This window comes from Peromyscus leucopus, chromosome 8a (assembly GCF_004664715.2).
Source record: "Peromyscus leucopus breed LL Stock chromosome 8a, UCI_PerLeu_2.1, whole genome shotgun sequence".
Lineage (NCBI taxonomy): Eukaryota > Metazoa > Chordata > Mammalia > Rodentia > Cricetidae > Peromyscus > Peromyscus leucopus.
Genome location: NC_051085.1, coordinates 10,090,522 through 10,116,674, shown reverse-complemented (window position 1 = coordinate 10,116,674; position 26,153 = coordinate 10,090,522). Strand labels below are relative to the sequence as shown.

Genomic DNA, 26,153 nt, shown 5'->3' with positions numbered 1-26,153 from the left:
CTCTGTTTCTCCAAAAAATGAGCATCGTGGCATCCTAAGTCACTCCCAGCTAGTATCACATGCTTTCTGCTGTCTTGTACCTCTAATTCTAAATGCCATTTTCTAGAACTGACCGTCTCTTTCTAGAGTGCGAGATTATTATTACACTGGAGTCCATGACACAAGTCAGAACGTGTGTTGTTGAGACTTTGTCCAGGTATGGTGGACCTCTTGGTACTTTCCTCTGCTTCTTCTCCACAGGCAATGATGAGGCAGTGGCTGACACCAGCAGGCGTGTGGGAGGAGCCCTGTGGAGGAAGGGGGCCCTCAGAGACAGGCTGAGTGACACTGTTAAGCGACTACAGGCAGCAGAGAGAGGTAAGGACCCAGAACCTCAAGGTCCCAAGTGTTTGTCCACTGGTGTAAAACAACCTCGCAGAGGGAGATGAGGTGACTCCTTGTTCATCAATTCCGTCATTCGGTAAGGTTTTTGTTTTCTTATAACAACAACAACAACAATGTTCATTACTATCTAAAAACTATCCTTAAAGACAAAGCTGTACCTGTATCACCCAGAGATAAGCATTAAACCAAAAGTGTTTTCTTCCAGTCTTTACCCTGTGCCTACATGCATGTGTCCACATGTGTTTGAACAGTTCTGTGCTGTTTCTGCTGCCTGGTACCTCTCCTGTGAACATCCACCCTTGCTAACAGTGTGCCCTAATTTGGTTATTGGATTTCTCTGGCCCCCCGCTGTAAACAGCATCCTTCTGTTATGTGTCAAGTTATTCTTATCAAATAAGCAGGGAGAGTGATGCACCAAAAAGAGAAACAAGAGTGCTTCCCTCGCCTAATCTGGGACTCTAGTGGTGTCTTGAAAAGCTGTGATTGGAAGCAGATGTGCCTTCCTAGGCAGAGCAAAAGTTAAGACACTGTTCTGGATATAGGTGTTTTGCTGAAATGTGCCGGCCAGCCTTGGAGCCCGGGAGCTCTGGCTAGGAGAGTGTGCACGCACTGAGAAGCCTTATCAGAGCTACTGATGATGGATGCTTGCTGGGCTCTGTGTTGTGGAGATGAGAGTCACTATTTACCTTCCAGCTGAGGAGAATCCTGAGGTTTGTCAGGGCATGGGCACTGGTGCTAGAAGGGAGAGCCAGGATTCCAGCCAGAGTACAGCAGGATCCAGAGCCTGGAAGATTAAACAAAATGTTTCTTCACTTTAAAAACCTGAAGTTACAACATCACCTAAGTGATTTCTAAGTATTTTTATTACAAAAGTAACACATTACCCTTATAGAAAAATGTGAAAACATGTCTTAGAAGAAGAAAAGAAAAAAGCACCCATAATCCCATCATCTAGACAAAATTTGATGTTGTAAATTTACATTATCTTTATTTTAAACATGCAGTAAGTTTTATCTGTGTGTATATATGTGTGTTCTGTATGCATGTGCATATGCACGTGTGTGTGTGTGTGTGTGTGTGTGTGTTTGTGTATGTGTGTTTGTGTGTGAGCAAAAGAGAGCACAAGCACTTGTGCACTGTACTACTGTGCACTGTGAAAGTCAAAGAACCACCTCAAGTATGGGCCTTCGTGGTCTACCTCATTTTAAACAAGGTCTCTAGTTCCTGGAACTTATCATGTGAACTGAACTTGATCCCCTGCCTCTACCTCCAGCCAGCTGGGATTACAGACATGTCTCGCTATACCTGAGTCTTTTGCTGTTTTTGTGAGGTAGGGTCTTAATGTGTAGCCATGGTGGCCAAGAACTTAATATGTACCCTAGCTAGGCTGGCTTTAGGCCCGTGGCAGTCCTTGCTGCCAGCTGGTCCACAGGCTTCCAGGGCTTCTCCTCTCTACTTGCCATCTTGCTGTAGTAGAACTGGGCTTACACATGTTTGCTACTACACCCGACTTCATGGGGGCTGTAGGGACTCCCAGCCCAAACATGTAATCATTTCTTAAGGAAAATAGGATTTGAACAGTAAAGCTTTTCTAAAACTTGTTTTTCTTTTGAAAAAAAAAAAAGATGGTAACAACAAGAAAAACTCTTTACTTATTAATTTACTTCTGAACTGAATGTAGTATCATTCTTATGGCAGGAGTCTTCCACAAGAATTTCTTTTCCATCAAAGGAAGAGGTTTTTATGATGAAGTTCAGATGTGAACATCATGGAAGCTGAAACCTCATGTACATTTTCTCTCACTCTCTAAGCAGCTTGCTCACCTGAGGCCGCACTCAGTTTTTTTGTTTTGGTTTGGTTTGGTTGTTGTTTGTTTTGTTTTGTTTTTGTAATTTACTTCTTCATTTAAAAACATGTTAGGCAAACATCTTGATATTATTGAGACGGCAGAGTCTTACCGACTCACGCATCGCTGCTGTCCATCATATCCTAGTTCATTTAACTTATAACATAGTCGTCACCGATTTAAAAGTCTTAGTCTTCTTTCACAGCCCAAAATTTGAGGTCTGTTTCACCCCCGTGTTTGAAGTGATGTCAGTGCCCTCCAGTAAAGGGACTGTCCCTCTGCTCTGTGCCCAGGGGATGCCCAGCAACGCCTGGACCAGTCCAAGCTGGTCATCGAGGAAGCTAACAAGACGACAGTGGCTGTCCAGCAGGTCACCACGCCAATGGCCAACAACCTCAGCAGCTGGTCCCAGAACCTCCAGACGTTTGACTCTTCTGCCTATAACACTGCCGTGGACTCTGCTCGGGATGCAGGTACCTCGTACAAGCACCACAAGCTTGGCTATCCGAAGAATCGTCCATTAAAGTCTACACAACCTTTGATGGGAAACAGTGTGGTCCATCTGCATTTTAGGTTGGAATGCTATAGAAATGAATTCAGAAAAAGGGAAACATTTTACTCAGTCCGTCTATGTATTTATCTAAAGTCTAGACTTATCTACTTTCTAGACAGGTATGGACCTACGTGAAATACATATAAATTTCACAAAAATTTACAGGTAGATGCACTGGTGGAAGTAATATAGTAGCTAAGTTGATGAAGTAGTTTGTATTAAGTGACAGCAATCATAATGGTAGCAATTATCTTTATCGATGTAAGACCAATCCTTTAGCATAAAAGTTTAATCAAACATTAGAGTAAATAATTTCAGCAAAGTACTGTCTTACTTTTAGAGGGAAAAATTAGTAAACGGTGTTGATTTTACTGACTACCATTTGGATTCTACTTGAGTGGATCCAATTATTACCAACAAATAGCAACTATGTGTGTTAGCCAATTCACATAATCAATTTTATAGCAATGAAAATGAAATATATTAATATCTACCTAATGTAGTTCTGTATATATAGTTAAAATCACATAATAACAGAGAATACCTTTTTCCATTCTCACATTTTTATTCAGATTCTTCATAAATCTCTTGGAGATCAGTGTCTATCAATGTCGTGACAAATCATGCCTGGTAGTCATTCTTAGTCATTATCCACAAAAAGTCTCTAGAATAGGTTTACAGACTACATCTGAATTAAAAATAGTCATGAATCCATACCTGATCTGTCAGTCGCTAGCAATTCTACCAAAATTTACAAAGGCCGATTACCATACAGGAATAGAATTCTTTTATAATATTTTCCCATATGTATTCATAAATTCATCCACATGACCATTGTACTCAATCAGTTTTTAATTTTTAACCTTTAAAAGATTTGTCTAGTTCAATAGCAGAGCACTTTTCTAGAATTTTTAAAGCCCTAGTTTGATCTCCAGCTGGGGGAGTGTCTCTGTGCTATTCAGTATTTTCATTTGTCAAGACATTGCCTTGGGAATATTTTCTGTGTCTGTGTTAAATTTATTTTCATCTTTTTTTTTCATTTGTCCTATCAAGTTATCATAATAGCATCCAAAGAGAGCACCAACTGAAATTGTCCCAAGCTACTGCATTTTCCCCAAATAGCACTTTGTGCTTTAAAACAAAGTAAATTAAACAACATCCCATGATGTAAGAGACTTTAGAAAGAGTCCATATGAAGAGGGCCAGAAGTCTGTCTTATATGTCTTTCTATAAGCAAAATTTTAAGGTAGTAGTTTAAATATTTTTATTATTTTCCCACTTTACAGTTCACTCTAGTATAAAACGACTACTAGAATCAATGCTCTACCAGGCTAACTGAAGTGGGGGGTGCCCCACCCTTGCCACTTCTTTCGGTTAATTAGTGAATCTCCTAATGCCCCGGGGTTGTTTCCTCAGAAGGAGATCTAGAATTAAAAAAAAAAAAAAAAGAGGAAAAGAAAGGATTGGAGAGAAAGAGAGAACACAGGAGGGAGAGAGGAAGGGGGCAGGAAGGGGGAGAGAAGGAAAGGAGAGGGAATGGGGAGAGAAGAGGAAAGTCCTGCAGTCTGCTTGGGCTTCCCCTCCTCTGCCCCTCCCGTCAGGCTGCAAAGCCACCCTCCAGCAGTGGTGAAGGCAGCTGACTCCTGCTCTCCTCCATTAACTCCGCCCACCCCACCCCACCCCACCCCCGTCACAGCAGCTGCATCAGTGTCCTGCACACACACAGCCTTCCTGGAGAACACCCTTCTTGTCTTTCATCAGTCAAGGCCTCCTCACCTGTTGCATCAGTCTGTATACTAGACGTGTGGTGCCTATGCTGTGTGATTAAAGGAACATCTGTATGGTGCTCATGGAGCCTGCCCTTTAGAGGGTACATTGTAAGTCAGCACACACCACATTCCATTTATAAATCAATATGTGCTCCAAATGTCACACACAAAAAAAAACCCAGAATGGATTAGGCTTTAAGTTCCACCATTAATTTTGTAAGGTTGAAAATGATGTCCAATAGATCTACCAGAGGTAATATGTTCTCTGTCTCTCACTTGATCCTTAAAATATAATTAATTCAAGTGACTCATTTTCCTTATTGCAGTAAGAAATCTCACAGAGGTTGTCCCCCAGCTCCTGGATCAGCTTCGGACCGTTGAGCAGAAGCGGCCCGCAAGCAATGTCTCTGCCAGCATCCAGAGGATCCGAGAGCTCATTGCTCAGACCAGAAGTGTCGCCAGCAAGGTACGTGACGTGATGAGTGGTGTCACCAGTTACCTGGGAATGATGTGGACACGACACTGAGCTCCAACTCCTCAGCAGCTCCTGAGGCCTGGTGCCTTCCTACTGTATTATTTATTAGAGTCACATGAGAAGCTGTGGAAAGTAACCCTGTGGGGTATGGTGGCACAAGACTGTAGCTCAAGCACTTGGAGGCAGAGGAAAGAGGATCTCAGCAAGTTCCAGGCCAGCCTTGTCTGCAGAGCAAATTCCCTGCCTCTAGGGCCACAGAGCAAGTTCACATCCCAGGAAACATACAAATAAAGAAATCTTTTTTTTTTCCTTCTTTTTTTGTAAGTAAACCAATTCTTAGTCCCAACCTCAGAGCAAGGAAGGCTCAACACTTGTCATCTTTCAAGTTACTTGGTTCTCCTAAGGTGGAGCCAGAATTAGCCACAAAGCTCATAAGCAAAAGAAATCAAGTTAAGCTTCAATAAAGGCAGTATATTCATTATTCATTTTTAACAGCCGCGTTAGTACAATTACCGTACGGAACAGTCTCGCCCATGTGACCCACCTCTGTAAAACTTCTCTGGTACAACGCGTGTTATGTGAAGGTTTTGTTGATTGCTCCGCAGGCTTAAGTGAGGAATCATGAGTGGAAGGCACATGTCTGAGGTTCTGTTACAGAGGCAACCGATCCACAAGACACCTAGAGGCGGCACTGTCACGGTGGATGCCCACACCGTTAACATTCTCACATGCCGAAAGAGGATTTGTGCTTGGATCTCTGTTTAATTTGTTTTCATTGATTTATAGATCAGCCTCATTTTTACAACCAAAGTATGTGATTTTTCTTTTCTCAAGAACCGCATCCAACAGAACATTCGCCCAAGGACTGGTGGAAACACGAATAAGAAACCAATTATTTTATAGTGCTGTGGATTATTCTTGGTAAATGCATGCACCCTTCAAGTGCTATGTAAGAAAAGATCCTACCTTACAAATTATCCTATTTGGATACCTCTATGAATATTTCATGATAGGTTATCTTAAACATATATCAAGAAATGACATTTTTAAACTGGGTGTGGTGGCACGTGCCTGTCATCCCAGAATGTGGGAGGCTAAAACAGAGGATTGTGGGTTTGAAGCCATCCTGAACTCATAAGAAGTTTCCAGGAGAATACAGTGAGACTGTCTCAAAGACAAAAAAAAAAAAAAAAAAGAAGGCGGGAGGGACATTTTAAAAACTGTTTTTGTTGGTGTTTTCTTGATGATGTTATTCAATATTACTTAAATGGAATATAACATTGGGTTCTGATCACCAAAATAAAAGGTCATTTTCTAAACAAAGACTGAGCCTGGCTGCCGGGCATTCGGCTCCAAAGTGAGACGTTTTTCGTACACACAGACAGCCTTCTCTGACTCTCAGGGAGGCTTCAGGCCTACACCCTGCTTGATTGTTTGTTGAGAAGTATTGATCTCTACTCATCCGATAACAGGAGAGACAGCTGTGCTCCAAGTACTGGGGACTAGACCCTCAAGCTAGCTGACTATCAACATCAGCCAAATCAATATCAATTGATATAAATACATCTAATTATTCAGAGAGGTTCGAACGGACAGTGTGAATATGTACATTGTCAAGTGCTCCCCCCACATCTCTCACAAATCAAATCAGTTCCTAGTGTCATCTAGGGGCCTCTAGCTGAAACTGTGCTTTGCCTCTCTGAGAAACATTACAGGAAATAGCTTAAGGAAGTTCTTACTACAACTGTTACAGGGAGAGTGCCAGGGGCTGGAATGTGCTTTACAGTTACCCTCTTATTTCTCACAGCCTGTTTGTTATGTCACCTTACAGAAGAATCCTGAGTGGCTGACTTAGGGTTGCCTAGTCATTAAGTGAAATGGCAAGTGTGAAGTCAGAGGCCATGCCTAGACCCTGACTGCTCAGGTGTGGTCAGGATGCTGCCCACAGCTTTACTCTGGACTGCTTTTATTAGGGCCTTAGGGAAAGAGTTTCAGCCACTTTAGTACCCAAGATGAGTTATGCTTCTCCAGACAACTAATTCTTCTGTGCATTGAAGAGCCACTGTGAATTGTAAGACCAGTCAAGTGTCCCTTCATCTTGTTTAGTTCACCCATCTGAGGGTATAGTTCACCATGGGAGTCATGTCTGTCCTCATCCTTGGATCTGCTTGGTCATTCTTTACTCTTGTGCTCTCTTCAGCCCAGTTTAGTCTAAAGCTATCATGTTGTGATCTGCCCTAAACACTTCCTCTAACTAAGCGAGTTCATGTGTAAGTAAATAAAGGGATGGAGGCAAGCCGCGGTCCCTCCAGAAACTGGGGGAGAGTACTCTGCCCCCTCTTTTTACAGAGCACTCTTAATGGAACAATTTATATAATTCCAGATCCAAGTCTCCATGATGTTCGATGGCCAGTCGGCTGTTGAAGTGCACCCCAAAGTCAGCGTAGATGACCTGAAGGCCTTCACGTCCATCAGCTTGTACATGAAGCCTCCGGCAAAGCAGCCGGAGCAGGCTGGGAGCTGGGCAGCAGACCAGTTTGTCCTCTACCTCGGAAGCAAAAACGTAAGCGCACAGCAGAGGATTTAGCAGAGAGAGTGTTGCCCTCCGCCTGGAACAAAGCTGTTGAAAAAAGCAAACAAGGGCTGGAGAGATGGCTCAGTGCTTAAGAGCACTGACTGCTCTTCCAGAGGTCCTGAGTTCAATTTCCAGCAACCACATGGTGGCTCACAACCACTTGTAATGAGATCTGGTGCCCTCTTCTGGCCTGCAAGGACACATGCAGGCAGAACACTGTATACACAATAAATAAATAAACCTTTTAAAAAAAAAGAAAAGAAAAGAAAAAAGCAAACAAGTCTCCACTGTGACAGTAAGGGCCAGAGATCATTTTAATGGCGGGACACAAGAGATTCCAGGAATAGGGGTAGTATGTGGGGGATTGCTTCCTGGCGGCATCCCATCACTGACTTGAGTGAGTCTGAACAAAGCGTTTGAAAGGCCTTTGGAATAACTATAGCCTCCGTTTGTCAGTGCTGAATCCTGCTTAAAGATGCGTAAGGACTGGTTTTGTCCAGGTACGGGATCCCTACACTAACCTGACAGTGCTGGCACGATTCCAGCAGCCTTCACATTCCCATGAGCCTTCAGTAGTTCTTGCCTCTCCTCACCCTCCACCAGTGTAGCCAGCCCTTAGAGATAGCACAGAGTCAGCACACTCTGATGCAGACCCAGGGAGGGTAGAAACCGAGAGCAGATGCCAGTCTAGCAGCAGATTGGAGGGGCAATTAGGGCCAGAAGATGCTTGGAGGCAGCAGCTCTTTGGACCTGTAATTGTGCTTTGCGGAAACAAAACAGATGATACCATTTGTGTGGATTATACTTATTGATTTTATTGAAGTGACTTCTTGATATTTCAGGCCAAAAAAGAGTACATGGGTCTCGCAATCAAAAATGATAACCTGGTGTACGTTTATAACTTGGGGACCAAAGATGTGGAAATTCCTCTGGATTCCAAGCCTGTCAGCTCCTGGCCTGCTTACTTTAGTATTGTCAAGATTGAGAGGTAAGGCGAATCCATGACAAGTGGCTGATGTGCACATTTCCTAAGAAGTCTATTCAGAGAGAGAGAGAGAGAGAGAGAGAGAGAGAGAGAGAGAGAGAGAGAGAGAGAGAGTCTTCTCATAGATGGGATATGCATTTTTCTTTTTTGTCTTACTCCTTTTCTTCCACTGTTCCCATATTCCTTCCCAAACACCTGAGTGAAATGTAAATACTAGAAAAAAATGGTTATTTCTAAATAGCAACCTGATTATCAGATGGTTTTACCTTGCTGTAAGTTAAATTTTAAAATTAAGATGTCTGTTTTTCTACTTTCCTCCAGTAGTGGATATTCTGTATGTGCGCAACAATATGATACAATACATTAAAAGCCTATTTTTTTAATGGAGTAACATTAACATTGACCCAATGAACGTATTTTCTACAAATGGCCACGCTGAAATGAGTGACAGCCCTTTCTGTCACCAGGGTGGGGAAACACGGAAAGGTGTTCTTGACAGTGCCCAGCCTCAGCAGCACGGCAGAAGAAAAGTTTATTAAGAAGGGGGAGGTTTCAGGAGACGACTCCTTGCTGGATCTGGTCCCCGAGGACACTGTGTTTTACGTCGGCGGGGTGCCTGCCAACTTCAAGGTAAGCTATACAGCTGGCTTAGTGCAAATCTGCTGTGGCTCTTTCATAAACCTATAAACCCTAAATGACTGGGGTTGGGAGTCGGGTGCCACTTCAAGAGCTCAGTTCGATGGGTGGTAGAATTCGGGAGCAGAATCGATCTGTAAGTCTGGTGTCTCCATCTGGCCTCGACTACCCATATTTTCAATGCCTGATACTTTAAAGTCACAGCTAATGCTTGAAGATTAACTAGTATCACTTGGTAACTAAATGTCATTACAAAAAAATATATTATAGAAAACTGTAATTTTGTAATGACGTTTTGTAATGTCATAATGTAAAGGTAATAAATGTTACTCCCAGGTAAGAATTAGTATTCTCTGCTACTAGAATATTTGTACCTTAGAATGCCACTGGCTTGGATCTAGATTTCAGCATTGCACATGGCAATTTCAAATACTGTTACCTGAAATATACAAGCACAATATAAAACATACAAGATGAGAAAAGGGAGAGTATGAAACCTGATGGAGAGAGATAAAGGAAGGGCCCAAGAGAGGAGAAGTCGGTATCGGGCCTTCCATTCAAGGACTGTTGCTTACAGTGTGGTCACATTGTTGACCCTCTCTTGAGAATTACTCTATCTTTGTATGAGACCAGGAATACCCACTTCACAGAACTGGTGTGACAATGGTTTTCACTGTGAATTTGTTGTCAAGGGTATGTAGTATACAGAGTCCACACCCAGTCAGCACCCTTTCTCCACTAAGATATGTGAAACTGACAAATCACTGTTTACGTAAGTGGCCTGGCATACTGCAGCAAGCTCTGGTGTGGAGAGATGTTCATGTCAGGGGATGGGTCCCTCTGAGTCCCTGTTCCAAAGTGTCCGTGTGCAACATGACCATAGGGTAATTGATTTCATCTCTCGGTCCCACAGCTCCCTGCCAGCTTAAACCTGCCCAGCTACTCAGGCTGCCTGGAACTGGCCACTCTGAACAATGATGTGATCAGTCTGTACAACTTCAAGCACATCTATAATATGGATCCATCTAAGACAGTGCCCTGTGCCAGGTAAGAGACCGTTAGGAGCTTGAAGACCTTCCATAGTCAGGCATGGGCGGTGGACAGGAAAAGTAGTATGTGTGAAGCTGGGTGGGTGTCAGGCCTGCAAAATGTGCTTCCGTTTTCCTCTGCCACAGATGAGCATGTGCACCATTAAAATTAATTTTTCTTCCTCTTTTGTGTATTTGATTTAGGATTCTAAGGTCAGGGGTTTCCTTGAATATTTCAACTATTCTAGTATAGGATGGAGAAGAAACTCATTTAAAACAGTCCATTTGATTCATCTATAAATATTTTATCTTCCCTATGGACAACAGGGCTTCACTTACATGCCACCAGGACAATGGAAGATGTTCTAAACATGGGTTCACGGGTCTCACTTGAGAAGCTGTAACCAAACCTGTAACACCCGTGTGACCCTGTGTTCCGTTTCAGGGATAAGCTGGCCTTCACTCAGAGCCGGGCTGCCAGCTACTTCTTCGATGGCTCCAGTTATGCTGTGGTGAGGGACATCACGAGGAGAGGGAAATTTGGCCAGGTGACTCGTTTCGACATCGAAGTTCGAACACCAGCTGACAACGGCCTCGTGCTTCTTATGGTCAACGGGGTGAGTAAACATGGAAGCCCTACTTACTCCCCCGTATTTCCTTTGCTCTCCGCTATTCATTTTTCCAGGAACTACCCCACCCACCCCACCAGGTGGGGTGCTCCAAGCCATCAAAATGAATATCTAGTTTAGAAAGGAAAATTGGATTTATTTTTCTCCAGGGAAGTTCTGATAGCATTAAATAAAAGCAGTCCTGAGAGGCACTTCTCCACACCTCAATTTCAATATATATTAAATATACCCTTTCATAATAACAAAAAAACTCAGCACTAAGATCTAGTCTATATTAAGATATTTCTCCTTATAAGTAATATATATAGGTGGCAAAATCTCATAAGCATGTCATGAAACACTCAAAAGTCGTAAGAAAAACAATGAAAAATATTAAATAAAAAATTTTAAATTTAATATAAATATATAAATTAAATATATGTAAATTTAAATATAAAACATTTAAATATAAATACTTATTTTTAAATGAAATGGAATTTATTTTCATTTACTAATAATATAGAATCCTAAACTTGCTAAAAATATCTTATTAATAACAACAGTGTTAGTGAGAATGATATAATAAAATGTACTGTTCCTGAATTTCTTTTTCTACTCTGTGACACAGTGATTCAAAAATGACATCCTAACCCCAGTTTTTATCATTACTGTTTTATTGGCTGTCAAAACTAGATAGAATTCCTGTCCCAAATAAAATGTATATACATATATATGGCATATATTATTAGCTGTACCTACTAAATCATGCACATTTTTAAATTTCATGCTCCACCTGGCCCAGGTCATCTTTGCTAGTTGGCTGGTTCATTTTCTCTCCTCATGTCAGTTCTTCTGAGCAAATCAGATACTCTATTACCTTGTGAACTTTAATAAAAATTGCTCCAAACCACTAAATGTCTTCTTTGAAAGATTTTTTAAAACAGATTAGAAATCTTTTCTCATAAAAAAAAAAAACTTTGAAAGTACAGACATGACTTAATACTGTGACCAGAAACTGAAGCTTTCCACAAGCTGATACAGTCACTCAATTATGCTGGGATTTTCTGTGGACATATAAAACTGAAAAATCAATATATATTCCAAAGATGGAAAAAAAATAGTATAGATGTAGGAGATGTAAGAGAGTTTACAAAAAATAAAAATAAAAAAAACACCCCACTAATTATACCAACTAATGGATGGGATTTGGGGGTTTCCTGTAGCATTTCCACACCTGCACAAACCAGACCTGGGGTGTCCCACCCCACTGTTCTTAGTACCGCTCTCCCTCCTTTTTCTCCCCCTCTCTAAAGCCCGAGAGTTCCAAAATGAGAGTTTCTGATAGATAGTACATTTTGTTGTTTTCATCACCAAAATCATTTAACAATAGAAAAACACACCCCCAAAATGTTTTCAAACACCATTTATCTATAGCATACTTTCTGAGAAAGAGAGGAAGGAGGGATGGGAGGGAGGGAGAGAGAGGGTGAGAGAGAGAGCATGCTACTTTTTCATCCACGGTATAATTCCCTTTATCTTGAGGTGACATATTAACTCTGTTTTTTGAAATAGCCAGGTTTCATGCTACTGAAAGACACTTGTCATCACATATAAAGTTCAGCAATTTAAAACAACACATTTCATAACAAAGAAAATGTCTTTTAAGTATTGTCAAAACTTCACAGGAAGTAACCAGCAGATACCTACCTGCCCCAAAGCATTTTCATATCACTCCACATCTCAGTACAAAATGATGGTCAAAATTCTATTTTTTTTTTAAGTCATATCACCAGTAAACTCCACAAATAGGCCCAAAGAGGACACCTTGGGCCCTTCAATCCAGGAAGTCCTCACCAGCTATGTGAAATCTAGGAAAGTCTGGTACAACTGTGAAATGAAGTCCCAGGGTCAATAGTTTATGTCAAAGACGGCTTTCTGTATTTCAGTTGGGTTTTGGGTTTTGGATTTTTTTTCTAGTGGGTTGTTTTGGTTTGGTTTGGTTGTTTGGTTTTTCAAGACCGGGTTTCCCTGTATAACCCTGGCTGTCCTGGAACTCGCTTTGTAGACCAGGCTGGCCTCAAACTCACAGAGATCCACCTGCCTCTGCCTCCCAAGTGCTGGGATTAAAGGCATGCTCCACCGTGCCCAATTATTTCAGATTTTTTAATGAACATAAATAAAAATTAAAACCTCTTCCCTCGACCTTAGAGATTGTTTCCCATGTCAAGAAATATACAAACTCAGCTGACAGTGGTGGCACACGCCTTTAATCCCAGCACTTGGGAGGCAGAGCCAGGCAGATCTCTGTGAGTTCGAGGCCAGCCTGGGCTACCAAGTGAGTTCCAGGAAAGGCACAAAGCTACACAGATAAACCCTGTCTCAAAAAACCAAAAAAAAAAAAAAAAGAAGAAGAAAAAAAAGAAAAGAAATATACAAACTCCTTTCAAGAGATCACTTTTTGTAGAATGAAGACTTCACCATGATACTTTATTTTCCAAATTCATGTATCTATGAACCATCTTCTGAAATGAGAAACCCAGCCAGCAAGTTATTTGACAGTTGCTGAGTTATTTCTATTCTTTAACATCATCTGACCCAAGTTCATTCTAATCCCATCTTCATTTATCCAAATCCAGTCGCTCAATACAGAAATGACCTTCTTTTTCCTGTATCCATATATTTGTTGGCACTTTGGAGGAACTCTTTAGCCTACCTCAAAATGATTTTTCAGTATTACTAATTTTCACCCTTAAATAAATACATTTGCATCTTTGGGGCTATTATATTTTCAAAAGTTGCTTAACAACAGGCAGTTGAAAAAAACATGGTATATGCGACTTTGTCTTGAAGAATTTAAGGTCAATATTGTGACTTATTTTTCCATGCAGTGGTTTGTAGGTTAACATAAAAATTAAAGAAGATAGGTATTTCAAATTTTATGAAAATGTTAGTGCTTTTATTAATATGTAAGAAGTAAGTGCTGATGGAGACATAATTGTTATTTTACTTATAGGAATTTCATGAGACTAATCTTCAAGGAATTCCATTAATAAAGAATTGTAATATCATGTCTCAAATTCAACTAAATCTGACTATTTCATAATAGTGGATGCTCCTATCTTCTGGTTTCTTTCTCTCTACAGAGCATGTTTTTCAGCCTAGAAATGCGCAATGGCTACCTACATGTGTTCTATGACTTTGGATTCAGCAACGGCCCTGTGCATCTAGAGGACACAATGAAAAAAGCCCAGATTAATGATGCAAAATACCATGAGGTATAGTCATTGTACTTCGGATGGGTTGGGTTTTAACTCTTAGACCAGGTGGCCAAATGCAGTGGGTGGGATAATAAATTAATACACCCACATCTGAAGAGCAATTCATGTGCCCTCATCTACTCCACCCCGGGAAAACACATGTTGAAATTTCTAACAAGAGTCACTGGAAGTTCCCTTTTCTTTAAAAGGTATTCATAGACCAAAAGTCTCTTTGTTAATCTTAAATGTCTTGCTTATAAATAGCGGACCAACAAAATAGTGTGTGTGTGTGTGTGTGTGTGTGTGTGTGTGTGTTGAACATGTTAGAATGCAGATACAAAGCCCTTATTACTTATACTTTAAGCCTCATTGATAGGTTATATAAGTAAATATAGAATTTTCTCTTGAACTTGTTCTCTAGAATGCAGAAATGCCTAGTGATTTTCCTCATGAAGAGGATCCCAAAAGTATGTTTGCTAGTCTTAAACCATATTCATAGTCTGTTGAAAATACCCTTTATCTACATCTTCAACAACTTTAAATAAATAATTTAATAAGTCATATAAAAGATGTAATATCTTTTAAGTCAAACACAGATGCAGTTGCTAGCTAGCTGTTTTTCCCTTTCAGGTCAGTGTCCAGAAGCTTCCTAAGGATGGCTTTCAGTAAAAGCAGAACTCAACTGTTGGTCTGACTAGCATTTTTACAGATTTACTAGAACTGCGACTAGAACAGTGAGCTTGCTCAGAACAAAAGCCCTGTGCTTCCTAGAAACACAGGCGATATCTCTTTCAACTCTGCTCAGGAACTTGCTCACTGTCTTTTAAACAATAATTCCGTGTTTATTTATGCGAATCTAGTAATTCAAAATAATACAGAAATGGTACCCAGAACTGACACCTTGATAGCATGCACTCTACAATCCAGAAAGCACCTGCTTAAGCATGTAGTGATGCTGTGCAGGGGCTAGAGGGACTGGAAAGTGAGGAATTGCCCACTGTGTGGACAGTTTTTACTGTAGTAGATGAATCAATTTTAGAGATATGCTAAATAACATGATGCTAGTACAAATACCAATTATTAGAATTTGTTGCTGGACATGTAGTTCCATGATGGAGCACTGTCCTAGGCAAGTGACAGGCTTGCTATTTTAAACACTTTTGCAGGGATAGTCATGCACATCCATGCACCCACAAGAGACCTGGTTTCCATTCCCAGTACCACAAAAGAAAATACTTCTTGTTGAGAGGACAGATCTTATAATGTTATGTGTTATACAGAGAGAGAGAGAGAGAGAGAGAGAGAGAGAGAGAGAGAGAGAGAGAGAGAGAGAGAGAGAGACCACAAGGGGGTGCAATGAAGCCATAAAACTTTAAGAAATATTAGATATTGTTAACTTGATTGGGCTAGTGATATAGTGGGTGTTTTCATATGTCTAAACTTCACAAATTATATAACCTGTTTAAATATGGGCAGTTTTGTAATCAGTGATACCTTAACCAAGCTTTTTTTAAATTTTTTTAAAGAAGATAGATGCTTTTAAGTTCTTTGTAGATCTTCTCAGAAGAGGCAGGAGAAAACAAACAAACAAACAGAAATAACCGGACTCCTAGAAAAATTTAGCCTGAGCTAGTTCCTTTCCCAGAAAGGGATGTATCCTCCTCCTCAGAAATATAAACTGCTAATCCACATCACATAAAACCATAGTTTTCATAACTGTGAATAAAAGGGAAAATCTATTCCCTATCTTGTGAACAAAGAAGAACACAGGTGATTAAAAACAGGATAGTTAAAATATACTAAAATTTTATTTTAAAAAACCCTAGTTGTTAAACAGGCTTACAATGCCTTATTTCCCCCAGATCTCAATCATTTACCACAATGACAAGAAAATGATTCTGGTGGTGGACAGACGGCATGTCAAGAGCATGGATAATGAAAAGAAGAAAATACCTTTCACGGACATCTACATTGGAGGCGCCCCCCAAGAAGTTTTACAGTCCAGGTACAGCTCTTTCGTTACACAGCTTTCCACTGCTCATGATCGACTGATGAGTTTGCAATACCCAGGAGAGGTCCGATGAGAGGCTTGAGCGTCCTGGCTCGCTACTTTTACACACCTGCACAGGTATAGACAGACATAGCCGCGTCTCCACCGGCCCCCTGCAGCCAGCCTATGGCCGCCTTAGATCAGCATCTCCTGTGTGTAATTTACAGATTTCATTAATAGAACATTATTTTAGAACACTCTCCTACAGTGCTTCTCAAGGAGAGGAGGAGGAGGAGAGCATAACGTATCATGTTGAAGATGAAATGGTTTGTATACTTTCACTTTTCATTTAGTCTTGAAACTTCTTTTGAGCTCTTCAATAGTGACTGGCAGTGTGTACCTTCGGGAGGGTATACCAGAGGCCATGGTTTGTGTGTGCTGATACATTGTTCTGGTGGATTCGATAATTCAGCTCTTACTGTGCATTAAATGCATAGGAACAGAGCTGGAGAGATGGCTCAGCGGTTAAGAGCACTGGCTGCTCTTCCAGAAGACCTGGATTTGATTCCCCACACCCACACGGCAGCTCACAACCATCTGTAACTCCAGTTCCAAGGGGATCCAACAACCTCTTCTGGCCTCCACAATCCATGAACATGGCTCATAGACATACACACAGGCAAAATACCCAGACAAAAAAAAAATTGAAATAAATAAATCTCAAAATAAATAAATTCTATCTATGTCACCTGATTGTTATAAAGATAGCAATTGATAATGTAAGTTAAAACTTTTTGAAAACTTATAAAGAGGTAAGCAAGTTGTCTTGACTTGGAGCTCAGTCTGCTCCACACAAGGGTTTGCCACAGCTCTATGCTTATCCAAAACAAGCGTGAGACTAGGGATGGTTTTAAAGCCTCTGTGATTGTAAGTAAGCAGAGCTCTAGTATATATGCCATGCAGCTTACCAGCACAGCTGTGCCAGTGAAGACTGATTTCCTTTTCCAGGACCCTAAGAGCACATCTCCCCCTAGATATCAACTTCAGGGGCTGCATGAAGGGTTTCCAGTTCCAAAAGAAAGATTTCAATTTACTGGAGCAGACAGAAACCCTAGGAGTTGGTTATGGATGCCCAGAAGACTCTCTGGTAAGTACCATTCAGTCAAGAGCTTTTCCCCAGGTAAACATAGCACTTTCTACAGCTAGATCAACCCTCTTCTGCTTCTCCGGGTGCCTCTCTGCTGCCAGGAGAAGGAAAACTCATTAAACTAGAAAGGCTTGTGGGACTCCCCTGTCACCTGTACCGCTGCTCCAGTTTCCAGTGGGTGGGGCATCCGAAGCCCAGAGAGGCTGTGCAAATGCTATTGGTCACTGGGGTGTAAGAAATGGGCGGAGCTGAAACCCAGCCGCTGTAGGAACACAGCTAGCATGCCTGAATTCCAGCAAAAGCAAAACCCGAAACACAAACAGCTTACACAGCAGGCGAGGCTCTTTGTATACGAAAACTGACACACATGTTCCACAATTACCACAAACACTGCATTTCCCTTTCTTCGTGCAGATATCTCGCAGAGCATATTTCAACGGGCAAAGTTTTATTGCTTCGGTTCAGAAAATATCTTTCTTTGATGGCTTTGAAGGGGGGTTCAATTTCCGAACGCTGCAGCCAAACGGGTTACTGTTCTACTATGCTTCAGGGGTAAGTACTTGTTTCTCTCTGAGGATGCTTTGTGTGGCTGCTTTGTCCATCAGAATCAAGTTTTATGCATGTTAAAAAGTGAATTTTTTATTCAGATTTTGACTCACAAATACACAGAGACTATCAGATGTTAAATATGCAATACACATATTTTAAATATAATTATCTTATTAAATCTTTGAGAATGTTATACAATGTATTTGATCATTTTCTCTCTCTCTCTCTCTCTCTCTCTCACACACACACACACACACACACACACACACACACACACACACACACGTTCCTTCCCCTAACTCTTCCTGTTTCATTCCACCTCCCTCCCCACCCCCAACCAGTGTCCTCTTTTTAATATATATAAAACCCTTCAAGTCCAAGTCTATTTTGTGCTGCCCATGTACTCCTGGGTATGAAGCCTTCCACTGGAACATTGACCTACCAGAAGCCTACCCTCAAAGAACACGGACTCCCTCCTGAAGAAGCCATCAACAGACCACACCTCCTCAGTTGGGGTGGGGTTCACAAACCCCTTCCTCTCATGCTAGAATGTTGACTGGCTTGATGTTTTACAGGTCCTGTTGAGGCAATCACGGGTGCCAGGAGCTCATGAGTGTAGACGACACTTTGACTTCAGATTTCCCCAACCTCTGGCTCCTACAGTCTCTCCACTCCCCCTCCCTCCATGGTCCAGGAGCCTCAAGGGGAGGGAAGCGACACAAAAGTCCCATGAACTTACATTTTGAAAACTTTGACTAGCTGTGAGTTTCTGAGTTGACTGCCCTCCACTGCACAAAGAAACTTTGTAGATGTAACCAACCGTCTTATTAAATAAGAAACACAGAACCAATGCAAAGAAGAAAGCCAAGAGATCAGAGCTAAGAGCCTTACTCGCCTGCTGCAGCTAACCTCTTTAGCCAAGAGACCTCTCCGAAAGAGACCTACTTCCTGTCTGTCTTTATATAGACTTTCTGTTCTGCCTTCTCATTAGTTGTAAACCCAACCACAAGACCGCCTTGTCATGGCCTGTCTGTATAGACCTCCAGGTCTTCTATGGTTGGTATTGAGATTAAAGGCGTGTGTCTCCAATGTTGGCTATATCCTTGAACACACAGAGATCTACCTAGCCCTGCCTACCAAGTGCTGGGATTAAAGGTGCCCAGCTTTTGCTATGGCTCTAATAGCTCTGACCCCCAGGCAACTTTATTTATTAACATGCAGTTAAAATCACATTTCAGTACAAATAAAATACCACCATAAAACTTCTCTGAGGACATCTAAGAACCAACCATACTAATCTATGGGTACTGAGATAAAAATCAAAGGGCATAGTTAGATGATACTATGTCTGTTTAGCTGAGTGACAGTGGTAAGTTCACCCCTGGGGCCTGTGAGCTCCCAACCATAGGTTCTCGGCCAGATTGACAGTACTAGGCATGTGTTTCCTTCTATGGAGCAGGCCTTAAATCCCACCAGAAAGCAGTTGGTTACCTCCATAACATGCAGGCCACTATTGCAGCCATAGACATACCTTCGTGTGGAATTCCGTTCTGCCCCTCAGGAGCTGATGGACAGAATTCAAAGAATCTGTAGAGTCGATTGTGGAAAATTCTATCTTTATTTTCTCCAGCTGAAATAACATTGTCTTCTATTTTTTAATATGGCAACAAACCACAGTAGTGTTAGCAGTACCTCTAACTCTGTCACTCAACGGAATTACACATATTTTTCACTTGACATTGCAGTTGGCACAGACATTTGAAAATATCATTTTTGTTCATGTCTGCTAGTTTCAAAATGTAGAAGCTGTCAGGTCTTATTTAATGTCTTTATAAGGAAGAATATTACCATATATCACCAATTCCTTGTTTTACCATCTCGAGAGCAATATTTCAATGTACTAGATAGCCTTCCTATTCATGTGTATTTTATCTTAAACATTTTAGGATATTGCTTTATGAAGGAAACCACATATATCCACAACCTGTCCAAAGTACCCATGACACCATAATGACAATAACCTCTCCATATAAGAACAAAGACATGTGTAATTTAATTTATACATTAGAAAGAAATTACACTCTTCTTTGCCTTTGGATTTACAACAGCTTACAAAACTTATGTCAAAATATGGCTCGGGGACCAAGAACTGGCCTCACATGCATGAAGCCCTGGTTCAATCTTCATTCCCATGAAAATAAATAAGATCTGTAGAAGATTGGCGAAGCTAAGATTCAGCGTCTGTATCTCGCTCAGCCTTGGTACAATTTTTGGAAGCAAACTTTGCTTTTTACAGATACCTGTATCTGTCACCTTCGTTTGGATATATTGGGAGAGTTAACATGTGCATGTACACATGTGTGCTTGTGCATGTGGAGGCCAAAGGACAGCCTCAAGCGTCATTCTTCCTCAAGTGCCATCCACCTGGGGCTTGTTTGGTTTTGTTTTTGTCTCTCAGTGGCAATGTGGCCAGTGAGCCCCATAGTCTCCATCTCCCCAGTGCTGGGATTCCAAGTATGTGCCACCATGCCCAGCTCTTTGCATGGGTTCTAGGGATCAAATGGGGTCCCCATGCTTGTACAACAGGCCTTTCGTAGACTGCAATATCATCCCAGCTCTGTCACTTTCATTTTCGAGGTAATTTAAATCAATAGCACCCATGCGAATTTACAGAGAGCATTTTGTAGAACTTTTGCCCTCAGAGCTTGCCTCCAATTACCCTGGTTCTTTAATAATTTTCTGTCACAGCCGGATGTTTTTGTATGCAGTTGGGGTTTGTGGATGGGCAGCTGACTTTAGAAGTTGGCGTGCATGTAAAGAAAGGGAAACATTATCATCCACCAGTGTTTTAAAATAAGCAGTACACAAATTCAGAAAAGAAGTAATTTCTGCTTGAAATTAGTTGAAAGGAAGGTCTCTTCTATCTCAATGTATCAAATAAGTGAAGCATTAAAAAAGAAAAAACATACAAGTGAATTAACTCCAGCTCCTTCATCTAGCTACATCCTCCAGGAGGCTGAAATACTCTCTTTCAAAGGGATCACATGAGACTGATATGGTAGAAATGCTTTGGCCAGGAAAGTCATTGAGACTAAGCCAACTCTTGGCATGACAAAATCACCAAAGGGTTTCAGTTCAAAATATGGGAGTATCTTTTTTTCCATTGAAATATGTGTGTGTGTGTGTGTGTGTGTGTGTGTGTGTGTGTGAGAGAGAGAGAGAGAGAGAGAGAGAGAGAGAGAGAGAAAGAGAGAGACAGAGAGACAGAGAGACAGAGAGACAGAGAGACAGAGAGACAGAGGCAGAGAGAGAGAGAGAGAGAGAGAGAGAGAGAGAGAGAGAGAGAGAGATACTACAAGTATATTCCTCGCGTGTGTTGAGGTCAAAGCATACCTCTCAGGCATCAGTTCTCACCTTCCACCACCATGTCTGGAGGCAGCAGGATCTCCCTTGTTTTTGACACTTCCGTGTGGACTCTAGGTGTGCAACACTTCTATCTACACTTCCTGTCTCACTATAGTATTACCGTATTACAGACGCATGCTACTGGACCTGGTTTTTACATGGATTCTGGGGTTCTGAATTTAGGTCACCGGACTTTCAGGGCAAGCACATTTACCTACTGAGTCAGCCCTGAAACATGTCTACTTTTATAAGCAGCATTAACACAGGCCAAAGTGTTTAGTTGTTGCTATTCACAGAAATTATCCTACTGGCAAATTTTCTGCTCATGGGTATTAAACAATACCATCAAGTGACTTTTGAAAACATGTCCAGTTTTTATCCTGAGATTCCCACTTAAATACATGTGCTTGTATTTCAGTCTGATGTGTTTTCCATTTCCCTGGACAATGGGACTGTCGTCATGGATGTAAAGGGCGTCAAGGTTAAGTCGGCAGACAAGCAGTACCACGATGGGCTGTCCCACTTCGTCATTACCTCCATCTCACCCATGAGGTAGAGCTCCTCCCTTCCTGCACCGCCCACCAGGACCTTAATTTGCAGGGTGTGCTCCGTCAAATGTCGCTGCGGCTCCTAAGCTTTTCTAGTGTTCCAAAGAAAGTAATGGAAGGAACAGCTTGCCTTCTTCCCCAAAGGATGCTATTCATGTTCAAGAGACACCAAAGAAACCATCAGAAAGTTGTTTAACAAATGCAGACTCTTTGGTGGTGGAGGGGGGTCAATATGAAGATCAGTTTTCATCTCTGCTCAGGCAGTGCACACTTATGCTGCTTGGTGAATGGAGAATGGCACAGAGAAGGGGTTCAGCAGATACTGGCCGTGTTTAGATTTTGGACCTAAACAGTAAAGGATGTTACATGTATGGCCCCATTTTAAGAGCTCCGACTTCATCTTTAAAATGTGTATTACTGAATTTCTTTTTCATAAAACAAAATTATTTTGGATTAAGAAGTAAGCCTCTGAGGAAGACTGCTGCTGCCCTGTCTCCTTGTGTAGAACACCCCCCCCCATCAAAAGCAAATGGTGGTACAGTTTCTGTAGACTCTGTTGCTAGTGATCAGCCCCAGTGTGCTGTGCAAGGAAACTGGCCTCGCGTAAATGTGATGATTGCCAGAGGTGTGTGCTCTGGTTCCCCCTACAAAACTCTCACCACGGAGATTTAAATTCCAGCCTCCGTGTGGAGAGCCCTTCTTGCACACAGGCGTATTTAGCCATTTCCTCCTGGGCCTCCTGAGGAATCTGTCTTTTCATTCAGGAGAGGTTCCATTTCGCCCCTGTGAGAGAGCCTGCCTGTCTGGTGAAACGTAGCGTTGGGGTAAAATGTGCCGTGCGTGAAGACTCTTTCCTTTGCAGATACGAACTGATAGTAGACAAAAGCCGACTTGGGAGTAAGAACCCGACAAAAGAAAAAGTGGAACAGACTCAAACAAGCGAGAAGAAGTTCTACTTCGGCGGCTCACCCATCAGTCCCCAGTATGCTAATTTCACCGGATGCATAAGCAACGCCTACTTTACCAGGTACGCTGTTTTTCACCGGCAAATGTGTCTGATGGGTCTTGATCAATACCATAGTGAAATGTTTACATTAGTGGAATTGATAATTATGAATCTTACAGTCCTTAGCAGCTAGTAATTAAAAGTTCATGTGCTTAAGCAACTGATGCATGTGAGTTTGTAAGTCTCTTGCTCTTTGATTCCCATCTTGCTGTGGCTAAGCAAGTCTTCATTTTCTCCACCTGCAAAATACAGATAACAAAGGCACCTGCTTGGCAGGCCTGTCATAGAAATACATGAGACAATACATATTAAGGCACCTTGCACAGCACCTGGTGTATAACAAGTTATAAATATGATACAATTATTTTTGTGCTGGCTATTAATAATAAACTATAGATAAGCATACCAAAAATCCTTGTTCAGAGTTTAAGGTCTTCTTAATGTAATGCCTAACTTCAAACAAAGCCACTGATCGAGATCCTTAAGAGACAACAGAGGCTCTGGGGATACAAGAACAAGCAAGGGAGAAACTGAACACAGACGAAGAGACATAGGCAGAGTCCATCCAGAGTGTCGAGGAAAAGACACCTGTCGGTCAGAATGTGGAGTGCCAAAAAGTAGTGTTAGTTAACGGAACGGTAATTGTAGGATTCCTGTTAAGATAGGTAAGGATCCAGCACACAAACTCAAGATGATGTACATACACACACGTACATTTCCACTGCCACCGGTTTTTGCCATAGTTTTCCTTATGTAATTATGGACAGCATTTTTAGGATGATCTTTCCTCTTACACACACAGGTTGGATAGAGATGTGGAAGTGGAAGATTTCCAGCGCTATTCCGAAAAGGTCCACACTTCACTGTACGAGTGTCCCATTGAGTCATCGCCACTGTTCCTCCTTCACAAGAAAGGAAAGAACTCCTCAGGACCTAAAACAAATAAACAGGTAACGGCTGCTACCGTGCGGAAGTCACAGTTGCCCTCGCGCTCTGCATGTACAGCTCCAGGCACGGTGGCCTTGTAGAACCTGCCCTCGCTGACGCGTGTGCGCACGTGGGAGAGGGTTCTTGCAGCATCAGATGCTCCGGCTTACCAGCTGCGCAGCACCAGGGGTTGCTCTCAGAGGAGCTGGCTCAGCTGTCTACTTCCACTTCTAATGGTTTTTCATTAAAGGCAATCAAAATAGCACTGCTCTTAATAGTGCGTGCGTGAGCGTGCGTGTGTGCGTGTGTGCGTGTGCGTGTGTGTGTGTGTGTGTGTGTGTGTGTGTGTGTGGTGTGTGTGTTTAATGTCCAGCACTATAACTGTCCACCATAATCTAATTTCAGTAATAACTCTAAGCCTTTGTTGCAATATTGAAAATCATTAAAGTTTGTTTTAACTTCTCAACCTTTGTGTTCCTCCCCCTACACGTGGATGTGGACTCTCCTTCCTTAAATACTGAGCTGTAAAATTTCATCTCTGACCGCTGTTCTTTCTTATTTACTCATGCACATTATCTGGTTCCATTACAAATGGAAGCCCCGGTCCCTCCCCCATTCTCTTAGTATAATACTCCCTGTCTCCTTCTCGGTGCGGTTTTAGCAATGCTCTGTCAATGCTCCTGCCTCTGCAACAGCTTCCACACAGAGTTCCTTGTTTCACTTTGTTGTTGTTGTTGTTGTTGAGACAGGGTTTCTCTGTGTAGTTTTGGTACCTGTCCTGGATCTCGCTTTGTAGACCAGGCTGGCCTCGAACTCACAGAGATCCGCCTGGCTCTGCCTCCCGAATGCTAGGATTAAAGGCGTGCGCCACCACCGCCCGGCCTTGTTTCTACTTTGTTCCCGCACCATCTGTTCTGGGCATGGCATCCAGACCCGTATGCATGTAAACCATACCAGGCACTCCTCTAATCAAAGTTCTCCCACCCCCAGTGCACTCAGGAGAAAAGCCAGAGCCCCTACAGTTCCCGCCAGGTCCTGTGTGATCAACACACCTTCCGCTCTGTTCATCCCTCACTCACTCTTCTCCCCCACCAGCCCGTTACCAAAACTGGCCACATTAGCCCTACCTTAGAGTGTTTATTCAGCCTCTTCAGTCCCCCTTCCACTCTTCTCTCAGATCTCAAATCTGCACAATTTCTCCTCTGCCCCCCTCTAGGGACCTCTCCTTTACTCAGTGAGACCTACCTTGCTTCCTATCCAGTACTGCAGCCTACCTGCTGCCTCTCACCAATACTGTCCATAGTTTTGCCTTTTTCTGGTTGTTCTTTTTCCGTACAGGATAAAGTATAATTTACCAAGCTTCATGTAGATTATGAAGATGTGTCTTCAGTAGCTGCCAAGAAAAACATGCCACCTCTGTCTTAAATGTTTGTTTGTTTGACACAGGTTTTTCTCTATGTAAACCTGGCTGTCCTGAAACTCACTCTGTAGTCCAGACAAAGAAAGGGGCTTTCTAGAAAGAATAAAAGCCAGAAGACTGCCCTAAAGAGAAAAAAGAGAGTGAGAACAAGATGTGGGAGACAGAGACAAAGAGAGACAGACAGAGAGCTCTGAGATACCAGAAGTCTCCACAAAGCAAGGACCTAGATTCTGTCCAGTCCCGAGTTCCTGTTTAGGACCCTACTCTAGTATGTCTTCTGACCTTGAACTCACAGAGATCTGCCTGCCTCTTCCTCCCAAAAGTGCTAGAATTAAAGGCATGTGCCACCACACCCAGCCCTGATTTAAATTTTTATCAAATTTGCATTAAAGGGCTTGGATTATAATAATTTATTTTTACAATCACTTCCTCTGAGTGCATAGTTGAATAAATTTTTAGAAGAGATTCCAGGAGATAGAATTACTGGATCAAGGCAAATCATTGCCACGAGCCACAAGAATATATTATAGAGGTTCAGCTGTATATAATAAGCTATACCTTGACTGACCAAGCTATACTTCCAGAGGAAGCCATTTATCAAGGAATATTTGATGTTATTTATCTTATTAATACATATCAGCTGTCTTCTGCTATGAAATTCTTGTGCACCCATATACTACTAGGCCATATTGGCAAACAGCTAAGCTTCTCAGACCTACTGCTGATCCACTAGGTAACTAACACCCCTGCAGGGCCTAGGAGACAGGCAGGCTGTAGATGCATAGCTTTGTTTCTTGTGCAAATGAAGCTCAGACCATCCCTTGCCTTCAACCTGGTAACAGGGCAGAGCTATTGACTGAGGACAGTAGGGCTTTTTTGCATAACCAGGTGCAGTAAGGACTGGAGCTGAATTCCAGAGGCAGACAGAGCCAAGAGGCCAGAGAGACAAGAACAAGGAGAATTTCTGTAGATGGTGAGCAGAGCCGCGTGGCCAGGAGAGAAAGGACCAGGAAGTTTCTGTAGATGGTAGACAGAGCCACATGAC

The 26,153-nt window shown here is 42.0% G+C and overlaps 1 protein-coding gene across 2 annotated transcripts in view; it reads left to right on the top strand.

The window, feature by feature from the left end:
- The window catches only part of Lama4 (laminin subunit alpha 4), a 148,385-nt gene that overhangs the window by 102,346 nt on the left and 19,886 nt on the right, over window positions 1-26,153 (top strand). For both annotated transcript variants that reach the window (XM_028874826.1, XM_028874825.2), the window contains exons 16-30: window positions 241-357; window positions 2,524-2,703; window positions 4,879-5,018; window positions 7,411-7,590; window positions 8,445-8,590; window positions 9,055-9,217; window positions 10,137-10,270; window positions 10,697-10,868; window positions 14,003-14,134; window positions 15,979-16,121; window positions 17,115-17,253; window positions 17,668-17,805; window positions 21,626-21,759; window positions 22,618-22,782; window positions 23,564-23,711. In XM_028874826.1, the coding sequence (XP_028730659.1) occupies window positions 241-357; window positions 2,524-2,703; window positions 4,879-5,018; window positions 7,411-7,590; window positions 8,445-8,590; window positions 9,055-9,217; window positions 10,137-10,270; window positions 10,697-10,868; window positions 14,003-14,134; window positions 15,979-16,121; window positions 17,115-17,253; window positions 17,668-17,805; window positions 21,626-21,759; window positions 22,618-22,782; window positions 23,564-23,711 (2,231 nt within the window). The remainder of the gene's footprint in view (window positions 1-240; window positions 358-2,523; window positions 2,704-4,878; window positions 5,019-7,410; window positions 7,591-8,444; window positions 8,591-9,054; window positions 9,218-10,136; window positions 10,271-10,696; window positions 10,869-14,002; window positions 14,135-15,978; window positions 16,122-17,114; window positions 17,254-17,667; window positions 17,806-21,625; window positions 21,760-22,617; window positions 22,783-23,563; window positions 23,712-26,153) is intronic.